Raw genomic sequence first — 12,751 nt, 5'->3', positions numbered from 1 at the left:
ACAATGAGAAATGAAAACAGAAAACAAACTTTTTTTCGAACAACGAAAAAAACAGAGATGAGACATGCAACATAAAGAATATTTCCCTTCATCAGTTGTCCCTGTCCATTTACTCTGCGTTTCGAAGACAACGTGGAGTAGATGAACAGGGACAACTGATGAAGGGAAATATTCTTTATGTTGCATGTCTCATCTCTCTGTTTTTTTCATTGTTCGAAAAAAAGTTCGTTTTCTGTTTTCGTTTCTCATTGTGTTTAACGTTTTTTTGCGATGTCCTGTACCCATATATGCTTGTATGTATACATATAGATGTAGGTATGTACATATATGTATGGATATATGCATATATTTATATGTTATTTATATATATATATATATATATATATATATACACATACACACACACACACTCACATATGTGACTGGGCTGCTTTTGGTTTCTGTCTACCAAATCAACTCACAAGGTTTTGGTCAGCCTGGGGCTATAGTAGAAGACACTTACACAAAGTACTACACAGTGGGACTGCACCCGAAACCATGTGGTTGGGAAGCAAACTTCTTACCCCTCAGCCATGCCTGTGCCAGTATGTGTGTGTTAGTGAAGGTGCAGGCGTGGTTGTATAGTTAAGAAGTTTGATTTGCTTCCCAATCACAAGGTTTTGAGTTCAGTCCAAGTGTGTGGAATTTTTGGTAGATGTCTTCTACAGTAGCCTTGGGCTGAATAAAGCCTTATAAGTAGATTTTGTAAACAGGACATGAAGGAAAACCATCATGTTTGTGTGTCACCTTGTCTTGACATCATGTGAAAGTCGTAAACAAGTGTCACTGTCCCATAGGTAGTGTCATTTATTTCCAGCCTTATTTGGAAGCATGTTCTGTCATGGGTAAACATTACCCTGCTTGAAAACAGGTGAAGGTTGGTGACAGGAAGGGCATCCGTCAGTTGAAAATTTACCTCAATTAATGCTGACACATGCAAGCATAGAAGAGTGAATGTTAAAACGATGATGATGATGATTGTGTGTGTGTGTATGTCTTGTGTTTGTTTACGTTTGGGCTCCATGCTAGTTGTTTGCTGCAAACAATGTTGTTATCATTCCCCCTGTCAACAGAACACTCACACATTTCGCACCTTCGAAAATATGTTAAATATAAGACCCCATCTTTGAAGAACAAGTAAGTGTTAACAATAGGAGAGGCATCCGACTACAAAACAATATCTCGATTTACTCATCTTACCCATGCTAGCATTGAAAAATTAATGTAAAACAAATGAATGGGTTGCATTTAGCAAATTGTGTGGTGCTGAATATTTTCTGACTTCAAATTGTGTTTGGGTCAGATTTGCCTACCATTTGAATTAAGGTTTTTTAAATAGGTACCACTAAGATTTTGAGGTATGGACAAGAAGTAAATGAGAAAGTAATCACACTGAATTTTGTGGAAAGGAGTGGCGTCAGAGAAGAGCTAACAGTGAGGTGGTGGCAGCAGTAGTAGCTATACAACCAAGCAGACCTTTACAAGTTTCCTCAGATTTCACTCTAAAATCATATAACATTGGTTTCTAATTTTCGCACATGGCTAGCAATTTCAGGGGAGGGAGTAAATCAATTACATCAACCACAGTGCCACTGGTACTTATTTTATCAACATCATAAGGAATAAGAGGCACAGTCAGCCTCAGCAGAATTTGAACTCAGAAGATAAAGGTGGACAAAATGCTGCTAAGTGCAATACAGATTCTGCCAGCTTTCCTTCTTGTGAAATCATGTAATATTGCTTTCAAATTTTGACACAAGGTCAGGAATTCTAGAGGAGGGAGTGAGTTGATTACGTCAATCCCAGTACTCAACTGGTACTTATTTTAATGATCCCGAAAGGATGAACGGCAAAGTCAACCCTAGTGGCATTTAAACTCAGAACATAAAGCTATATGAATGCCGCTAAGCATTTTGCCTAGCATGGTGATGATTCTGCCAGCTCACCGCCTTGTAAAATCATGTAATATTAATTTTGAAATTTAGGCACAAGGCCAGCAATTTCGTGGAAGGGGTGAAGTCGAATACATCAACCCAAGTGCTCAACTGGTACTTATTTTATCAACCCTGAAAGGATGAAAGGCAAAGTTGACTTAGGCAGAATTTGAACTCCGAACGTAAAGATAGACGAAATGCCACTAAGCATTTTGCTCTGCATGGTAACAATTCTGCCAGCTTGTCACCTTGTGAAATCATGTGATATTGGTTTAAAATTTTGGCACAAGGCCAGCAATTCTAGGAGAGGGAATAGGTCGATTACATTGACCCCCAGTGCTCAACTTGTTTTAGCAATCCCAAAAGGATGAAAGGTAAAGTTGACCTTGGCAGCATTTGAACTCAGAATGTAAAGACATGAAATATCGCTAAGCATTTTGCCTGGCACAGTATGATTCTGCCAGCTCGTCGCCTTCTAAAATCATATAATGTTGAAACTTATTCCTCCTGGGTCCATTCATGCTTTTTTGTAGTTTATTTACAGAGCTTCAGAAGTAAATTCCAACCATTTTAGTTAGATTGTCTTTATTTTAATGGGGTATTAATTTATTCATTTCTGGTAATGCATAATTTTGCCAGCTCCATTTTTTTTTTCATATACTCTGTGACATTGTTGATGTTAGGAAGAGTATCCAGCTGTAGAAACCAAAATAAGGAAAGAAAATGAAACTCACAAGTGAGTTGTGGTCCGCCCACCTCTCACAAAAATAGTAACAAAGAGCAAAAAGAAAATTGTCTCTGGGTCTTCTTCAGTTGAAGTTTAGTAACATTCATCATCATCATCTTACGTTCATTTTCCATTCTGGCATGGGTTGGACAGTTTGACCGAAAACTGGTAAGCTGGGGAGCTGCACCAAGTTCCAATCTGATTTGGTATGGTTTCTATGGCTGGATGCCCTTTCTAACACCAGTCACTTCAAGAGTGTAGTGGGTGCTTTTTATGTGCCACCAGCATGGCTGCCAGTTACACAACACTGGCATCAGTCATAACTACAGGCTCACTTAGCTTGACAGATCTTCTTAAGTATGGTATATCGCCAATGGTCTCGGTCTCTTGTCACTGCCTCCATGAATTCTTTAATACAATTCTATATTTGTGAAATAAGGAATTTATATTATATATTACTGTTTATATTAGTCGGACTGGTATCCTCATCTTGATTATTGCTTTCACTATGTTTTGTGCATAGCACAGTAGATAAATACATTGGTTAATGCAGTGCAGTTACCTAGAGTTTCTAAGTTCAATCCCAGGCAAAGCACTAAGGTAATTCACAAAAATCAACTGAAGCAAAAAATGTCATGAAATGCAGGAAGCAGAATGAGAACAGTGTACCCCCATGGATCAAATAAAGAGCTAGGTTTAAAATTCCAATGCAACAACTGAGTTCAACACAAGACACCTGGAGTGTACAACAGCTGAAACATTGTGAAATCAAGATGGGATTTCTTTCTTTGTCTGCCAGTATATGAAAGGTGTCTAACATCTCATTCAAAATTGTCTCACTATTTTTTTAACAGGAACAATGTCAAATTGGGTACATTCAAAAGATTATCTTGAAGAACTTCATGTGCCACCACAAGCTGGAAGTGAAATTTGGTCCACATGTCAACTTTATTATCGGCAGAAATGGAAGTAAGTTTCTTTCTTAGTTGTATCTTCTTCTCGTTGATCCAAGCCAGCTTCACTCTTTTTCTTGCTCCAATAGCAATCATTTTATTCTTACATTTTTTTTTGTTAATTAAGCCAAGCCTCTTATTTTACACTTACTTCTCCCTCCTCTTATTACATTAGCATCAATAATTTTACACTTTCATTTCAATTTTTTCACCTATTAATGAAGTGGTCCCTTCACAGCTCCTCTCATTCACAAGACTTTGGTTGATCTGACGCAGTTTACTTTGAGCTAAATATTTCTCCAGTAGTTGTTTAACCAGAAAGATGGCATTAATACTACTTCTCATTTCCACAAAACTAGATTGCATTACATGATAATCTAAGGTACTTGCTGAAAGTATCTTGCAGTGGAATTGAACCCCAAAATCCTGTAACCATATAGTCATGTTTGCACCAGTTAAAGTCTCGCAAACGTGGACACTTGTTATGTAGTTACTATTGTTTTATAGTTTGATGTCTTTCCTGCCAGCCACCCTGCCATGAAGTAGTTGCCAAATATATCATAATATCCATGCTTAATTAAAACTACAGGTGTAGGTTAGTATTAGCATATTTAATGTAGGAATGTTAAAAATCTAACTGGAGCAAATATGTGATAAAGTAAAAATTGTATGAAATAATGATGCAGGTATGACTGTGTGGTTAAGAAGTTCATTTCACAACCACATGGTTTCTGGTTCAGTCCCACTGCAAGGCACCTTAGGTAAGTATATAGATGCAGGTATGGCCGTGTTGTTAAGGAGTTTGTTTCACTACCACATGGTTTCAGGTTCAATCCCACTGCATGGCACCTTGGGCAAATGTTTTCTAATTTAATTAATATAGCTCTGGGTCGTTCAAAATCTTGTGAGTGTATTTGGCACCTGGAAACTGAAAGTAACCCATTACATAGGTGTGTATACCAGTGGCGTATGGTGGTTGGTGTATTGAATGTGCTGTCACACCCAATGCCACCAGATTCCCAACAGGGGTATAACAAAAGTTTTTCATTAAGATTTGTGATTAAATTAATGAGTATGGTTAATATTTATAATGAATTTGCTATTTTCTATGAGTGTGCAGCACACACTTAGCACACCTGGAATATCTACCCCTGGTGTATACTAGAGTGTACCTGTCATATGACAGGTAACTTTGGAAGTGTACTTTTGCTACCAAGGGTAATATCTGGAAATATGGCATATAAACAATAATTATAATTTAAATTTTATCAAAAGTTATTGGTACTTATATAAAATAAGATGAATACTTATTTCAATAAGAACACCTAACTGTAAAAACCATGCAAAAAACTGACCTCGCCTGAGCTAGTACCACATAATAAAACACTCAGTCCACTCTGTGAGGTGGTTGGTGTCAGGAAGGGCATCTAGCTGAAAAAAAACCATGCCAAAACAGACACAGAAGCCTGGTGTAGTCTTCTACCTGGTCGGCTCCTGTCAAACCGTCCAACCCATACCAGCATGGAAAGCGGATGTTAAATGATGATGTTGTTTACTCCCTCTCTTTCTATCACTCTTTCTTTCTCACTATATGTGTGTGTATATATGTAGCTGGCACATCGACTCCATATTTTGATGGTACTAGCTAATTGTGATCTTATGCAAACACACAAATAAACAGTACTCCACTATTACTAGTATTAAGATATATATATATATATATATATATATATATGTATATTTAAGCCTTTAGCATTTAAACCAGCATAACCAGTGTACTACACAACCTTAATAAGATAGTTTGTCAGTCAGCTAACACTAGCAGGACAGGTTATTTTGTTTATGTCCTGTTACACTTTTCTATCTCAAATTAGTTCTTATAATGTCTATTGTGGTTGTGTGGTAAGAAGCTTGCTTCCCAGTCATGTGGTTCAAGGTTCAGTCGCACTGCATAGCACCTTGGACAAATGTCTGACCGAAACCTTGTGAGTGGATTTGGTAGGCGGAAACTGAAAGAAGTCTGTCATTCATATGTGTGTGTGTGTGTCTTTGTGTCTGTATTTGTCCCCCACCACCGCTTAACAACCACTGTTGGTGTGTTTGCATCCCCCGTAACTTGGCAGTTCGGCAAAAGTGGCCAATAGAATAAGTACCAGACTTAAAATATAAGTCCTGGAGTCAAGTCATTCGATTAAAAATTCAAGGTGGTGCCGCAGCATGGCTGCAGTCTAATGACTGAAACAAGTAAAAGATAAAAGATTATTTACATTAAATCTCAATAGTTAATTCATAAGAAGTTGAAAGATTTTTACATTTTTTTTCTCTAAGGTTTCTGCTTAGTGTTTGTTATTGACCATTGGTCAGTGTCAAGTTAGAGCAACAGTGTCAACAAGTTTGTGCCAAAACCTGAAACCTTCAGGTATTAAAAGGAGTCCATCCAGTAGTGGTCTGCTATATCTTATTTATACTCTTTTACTTAATCTATTTATGAATATCATTGAAGTTGATAAAAAAATGTAACAGAAAAATTGATAATTTGTTTCTGTAAATTGTGTCTTTTTTCTAGGTGGGAAAAGTGCTGTGGTTAGTGCCATTATTGTTGGTCTTGGCGGCAAAGCATCAGCAACAAGTCGAAGTAATTCTGTAAAAAGTTTTATCAAAAATGGCAAACAGTTAGTGTCTTATTTTCTATTTCATTTTCTGCTTTGTTGTTTTGTTTTTCTCCCAATCCCTTTTATTATTATCAGCTGCCTGGCTTCGTGCCGGTGGCACGTAAATAACACCATTTGAGCCGTTACCAACGTCGCCTTCCTGGCACTTGTGCCAGTGGCACGTAAAATACACCATTTCAACGTGGCTGTTGCCAGTACCCCCTGACTGGCCTTCATGCCAGTGGCACGTAAAAGCACCCACTACACTCTCTGAGTGGTTGGCGTTAGGAAGGGCATCCAGCTGTAGAAACTCTGCCAAATCAGATTGGAGCCTGGTGTAACCACCTGGTTCACCAGTCCTCAGTCAAATCGTCCAACCCATGCTAGCATGGAAAGCGGACGTTAAACGATGATGATGATGATGATGATGATCGTCTAGATTCAGAATTGGTCTTATTCGTGGTAGAATTATTGTGGGTAACAAGTTATTTCCTTTAACCTTAGATATCCACATGATTTCAATAAGCCATCAAGTGCTCAAAACCCTTCCAATGATATTTCCTTTTCAAGTACAACCAGTTAATATCAGCTTTTGGGTGGTGGGTTCCATACCTAGTCAACAACTTTCTAGTTTTTGTCAAGTTTCTACTTTTCACCTTTTGTCCAGTCCACAATTCCAGCTCCATAAAGTGATTGGCATAAGGAAAGGCATCCAGCTGTGGAAACCCTGCCAAAGCATCAAAAGCACAACACAGTCCTCTAACTTTTGAGATCTCAAACCATCCAATCCAAGGCAGCATGGAAGACGAATGCTAAGTTATGATGATGTTACTCAATGAGACTCTGTGTTACTCTATCTAATTAACATTACGTTCCTTCCAGGTCAGCTGAAATAATAATCCACCTGAGTAACGAAGGTGCTGATGCCTTCAAACCGGATCTCTTTGGAAATCAAATTGTGATTGAGCGTAAATTATGTCGTGACGGAGTAAACGGTTACCGTATTAAATCAAGCAATGGTAAGCATCATCATTATTATTATTATTTGCCTTTCATCCTTTTGGGGGTCACTAAAATAAATACCAGTCAAGCTTTGGAGTCGATGTAATTGACTAGCACCCTCCTACCAAACTTTCAGGCCTTGTGCCTATAATAGAAAAGATTATTATTGTTATGGTGTTGAGCTGGAAGAATAGTAAGCAAACCAAGCAAAATGCTTAGCAGTATTTCGCCCATCTTCATGTTCTGAGTTCAAATTCCACTGAGGTTGATTTTGCCTTTCATCCTTTCGGAGTCGATAAATTAAGTACCAGTGAAACACTGAGGCTGATGTAATCAACTAGTCCCCTCCCCACAAATTCCAGGCCTTGTGCTTATAGTAAAAAATATTATTATTATTATTATTGAGAGAGAGAGCAGTGCATGCCATCAAATTGATACTGGGGTAGAATATACGAAGCCCAGTATACCCATCATGACTACCCGTCTGGTAAGGATACACTAGGCACATGCATCATCGCCATTTGTGCGCGACATGGAGATCTCATATCAAGATAAACAGCGCATAACCTTGCAGGTGGAGCCCAGTTAGAATTTTCTTCAAGTCGAGTAGCCCATCCTACTTAAAAGGTCCCTGAATAAGGTTTGCTTAAGGATGTTGAACAACACACCCATGTTTCCAGAGGTGAATTATCCAAATCCCAGAGAATTCCTCTTAACACATGACTATGATGCTCTCCCACTACTTCTGCTCATGACCAGAGATGCATATATCGTCAGCCACTAAGGGACATGCTCAACTGGTTATGGTCAAACAACTGAGATGCAAATCTGTGGTATTGAGCAGAATACTTATCATCATCATCAGCAGCAGGCAGTGAGATGACAGAAGCATGAGCTCATCGGGCAGTAATGCTTAGCAGCATTTCTCCTAGCTCTTTATGTTCTAAGTTCTAATTCCACTGAGGTCAACTTTGCCTTTCATCCTTTTGGGGTTGATAAAGTAAGTACTAGTCAACCACTGGGATTGATGTAATCAGCTTCCCCTTGTCCAAAGTTCAGGCCATATGCCTATATTAGAAAAAAAATCATTATTATATTCAATATCATTATTATTATCTTAAGGACGACAAGCTGGCAGAATCATTAGCACACTGGGCAAAATGCTTAATGGCATTTCATTTGTCTTTATGTTCTGAGTTCAAATTTGAGGTCGACTTTGCCTTTCATTTTTTTCGGGGTCAATAAATTAAATATCAATTGATGACTGGGGCCGATATAATTGAGTTACTCCCTTCCTTGAACTTGCTGGCCTTGTGCCAAAATTTGAAACCTATATCATTATTGTCTTAATCATAGGTCCAGACATGATGTGTAGTTAAGAAATTTGCTTCCAAACTACTTGGTTTCAGGTTCAGTCCCAATGCATAGTACCTTGGACAAGCGTTTTTTTATTATAATCATGTGAATTTTAAGATTTGGTAGGTGTGTGTATTTCCACATGCCGTCTTCTTGACAAGTTGTGAGTAATAACAATAACATGTTTACATCACGGAAACAGTATATTCTATTGCTTGGTGGTCTTGTTGCTGTGAAGATGAGTGGAATTAAACATAGTTTATTTGAAAAACAAGAAAGGATTGGCAACGGGTACGGCATCCGTCTAGAATACTGCCTCAATAACTCTTTATTCTTTTCTCTTACTTCTTTCAGTCGTTTGTCTGTGGCCATGCTGGAGCATTGTCTTGAAGGATTTTAGTCAAACAAAATCAATCCCAGGACTTATTTTTTCAGCCCAATACTTATTCTGTCGGTCTCTTTTGTCAAACCACTAAGTTACCGGGGACAAAAATAGACCAACACTGGTTGTCAAGCAGTGATTGGGAGACAAAGACACACACACACACACATGACAGGCTTCCTTTAGTTTCTGTTTACCAAATCCACTCACAAGGTTTTAGTCAGCCCAAGGCTATCATAGAAGGCATTTACCAAAGGTACCATGCAGTGGAACTGAACCCGGAACCATGTAGTTGGGAAACAAGCTTCTTACCACACAGCCATGCCTGTGCCTGTTCTTGTTCAAATCATTCCAGCATGGAGAAAGTGACCATAAGAATGATGCAATATCATCATCGTCAACATCATTAGCTGTCCTTCTTTTGCAGTATCAGCTGCTGCAGGCATTCAAATTATTATGCCACTTTCACTCCAATGCCTGGTTATAAACATCATTTTACACATCTCGGTTCACTTAATTTGTAGTTATTGATACCAGATCATCTGAGAACATTACCTGAGATAGGTATGCATCTTATCCCTTGGAAGATGTAGCTCTCATCTGATTAACACTTTGGGATCAGAGCTAAGTATAAGATCATAAAACCCCATTGGTACTTAGTGTCATTTATGTTACCTTTTTTTAATTTGCACCTGATGATTAGCTGTTTGCTTGTAGGTCTGTTGGAATTGAAAAAATACTTGCTGGAAATAGCAGACAAATATCCCTCAGCTCAGGCATTTCATTTTCATTTTTAAAAATAAAGAAAGGACACATATGATAGTGATGTAGTCTGAGTTATTCTGTATGTAAAAAAAAAAAAAAATAAGAGAGGTGGCTATAATTGGAATTTCTTTGAACATAGTTCTGGGACAGAACAACAACAAAGATGCCAATGATGGAGCCTCTACAAGATTGCTTGACCTGCTAAAAATAGCAGCCAAGCCTCCCTCTTGTCTTGAAAAGAAACACCTGGGTGTGACTTTTGCCTTCCAAATGAACCCAGGGTCGACTTTGCCTTTCATCCTTTTGGGGGTCAATAAAATAAGTACCAGTTGAGCACTGAGGTCGATGTAGTTTACTTAGCCCCTCCTCTGAAATTGCTGGTCTTGTGCCAAAATTTCAAACCATTATTATTATTATTATTATTATTATTATTATTAAAGCAGTGAGCTGGCAGGCTACCTAAATGCTTAGTGGCATTTCACCCGTTGCTACATTGAGTTCAAATTCCACCAAGGTTAGCTTTGCCAGTTGAACACTGGGGTCTATGTAACCAATACATCCCCTCCCCCACAATTGCTGCCCTTGTGACAAAATTTGAAACCATTATTATCATTGGCAGGGTGGCAGAATCATTAGCATGCCGGGCAAAATGCTTAGTGGCATTTCATCTGTCTTTATGCTCTTAGTTCAAATTTGAAACCATTATTATTATTATTGTTATGGTGCATTAAAAGAAATGAAGATGTTTAGAAGAGATAGATAAAAGGCTGATACTTGATACACTCCACAGTTAGCTAAAACCATATACAATGTCATCCAGTGGGAAGCTTGAAGAATTTTAAAACTAGTTTCCTTTATAGGGACATGAAGAAACAAATTCCAATGTTAAAATTAGCAAGTTGAGCGATTGTGTAATACAGAATTTTTCTGATAAGCAGAAAGGGCACTTTCGGTTGTTGACGTACACAGGAGCGGATTCAATAACAGACCATTTAATCTTGTGCATCAAAGTAGATTTTATATTCATATGCTAATATGTAAACACTTCCTGATACTATAATTTTAGCAAAGCTTTTATCTTTTACATTCGATTTGTAACAGTCATTTGACTGCGGATATGCTAGGTTACTACCATCAATCCCAGTACTTGTTTTTAAAGTCTGGTACATATTCTATCAGTCTATTTTACTGAACTGCTAAGTTAACAGGGATGTAAACACACTAAACACTGGTTGTCAAGTGGTGGGTGGAGGATAAGCACTAACACACACCAACATACACACACACACACACGTGTAAAAAGCATCCAGTTCACACTGTGAAGTGGTTCGTATTTGGAAGGGCATCCAGCTGTAAAAAACATACCATAACAGACACAGAAGCCTGGTGTAGTCTTCTGCCTGGCCGGCTCCTGTCAAACCATCCAGCCCATGCCAGCATAGAAGGCAGACATTAAATGATGATGATGATATATATAGTATTTATCTACCACATTTACTCACAACACATTGATCAGCCTGAGACGAGTACAAGACTCTTGCCTAAGGTGCCTTGCCATGGGACTGCGCCCCAAACCACATGATTACAAAGAAAGCTTCAGACAATTAATATTCCGCTTGAATAATAGCTAGTTAATAGCTGCAGAAATATAAGAATAAGAATAGAATTACAGAAGGGTGATGTTCTGGGAATGAAGGACAATATTTAGTGGTATGTGGGTAGATCTTAAGAGAAGCAGTGGAGTGGACAGAGTAAAAGAAAAAGACCAGTGACTTAAGTGGCACCAAGACCAGCCAGATCCAAGGCCACTGTAGAAATGGTAAAAAAAAAAAAATGCAGGCGGTGGAGAAGACGTCTGCCGGCAGCTTCTTGCTAACTAATATAATATGAAAACAAAATGCTTACAACAAATTGTAATAAATTGATTATTTGATTGTGTTTTTGTTTAATCATTTATTTTCATCCCCTCTTTCTATAAACAGGTCAGATAATTTCAACTAAACGAGAAGACCTACGCAATGTCTTAGACAGTTTCAACATCCTTGTTGATAACCCTGTGGTCATCTTAAATCAAGAAATCAGCCGCAGCTTCTTACAATCAAAGAACGCAAGTGACAAGTACCGGGTAAGCGACTTAGGTTTGTTACTTAATGAAATGTGTAAGATGTGCAAGATGCAGGTGTGGTTTTGTGGTAAGAAGTTTGGTTTCCAACCACATGATTCTGGGTTCAGTCCCGCTGTGTAGGCACCATGGGCAAGTGTTTTCGATTATAGCCCTGGGCCAACCAAAGCCTTGTTAATAGATTTTGTAGTGAGAAACTGAATGAAGCTTGTCATATTTATGCGTATTTCTTATGTTGTGTCTGTCCCCACTACCACTTGACAACTAGCAATGACTTGTTTACATCCCCATAACTTGGCAGTTCATCAAAAGAGACCTATAGAATAAGTACCAGGCTTGAAAAAATATCTACTGGGGTCAATCTGTTCAACAAAAGTTTTCAAGGCAATACTCCAGCATGGCCTCAGTCCAATGACTGAAACAAAAAGTAAAAGATATATATATATATATTCATACATCTGTAGCTATATCTGTTGCCAGATCTTTCTCAAATTTAGTCAATAAAGACACAAATTCCACAGGAAGAGGATAATTTTTATTTCTTCCTTAACTAGAATTAATAGGAAGAAATTAGTTTCCATTCCCACACATGATTTTTCACCTTAGTGTAACTGTCTTATCAGGTGTACATATCCTCTATTCAGTAAATGCTTACAAAAAGGCACAGTGTTGTTTATTGTACCAAAGTTTCCCCCAATGATAGCAACAATGACCATGTGCTGTATAGGTTTTATTGAGAGCTCATTCAAATCCAGATACACTGAACATGCATACACATTTAGACATGAAGATAAAAGAACAGCATCAACTGGGGTTTGAA

At 38.1% G+C, this 12,751-nt stretch overlaps 1 protein-coding gene across 1 annotated transcript in view; it reads left to right on the top strand.

Moving 5' to 3' along the window:
• LOC106873121 (structural maintenance of chromosomes protein 6) overlaps positions 1–12,751 on the top strand; it is a 148,372-nt gene that overhangs the window by 16,123 nt on the left and 119,498 nt on the right. The window contains exons 3-6 of the mRNA XM_014920348.3: positions 3,555–3,669; positions 6,220–6,325; positions 7,187–7,323; positions 11,792–11,934. Of these exons, the coding sequence (XP_014775834.1) occupies positions 3,555–3,669; positions 6,220–6,325; positions 7,187–7,323; positions 11,792–11,934 (501 nt within the window). The remainder of the gene's footprint in view (positions 1–3,554; positions 3,670–6,219; positions 6,326–7,186; positions 7,324–11,791; positions 11,935–12,751) is intronic.

Source organism: Octopus bimaculoides, chromosome 9 (assembly GCF_046866305.1).
Source record: "Octopus bimaculoides isolate indiv1 chromosome 9, ASM4686630v1, whole genome shotgun sequence".
Classification (NCBI taxonomy): Eukaryota; Metazoa; Mollusca; class Cephalopoda; order Octopoda; family Octopodidae; genus Octopus; species Octopus bimaculoides.
Note: the sequence above shows the minus strand (reverse complement) of the source record. Positions and strands in the feature narration are given on the sequence as shown.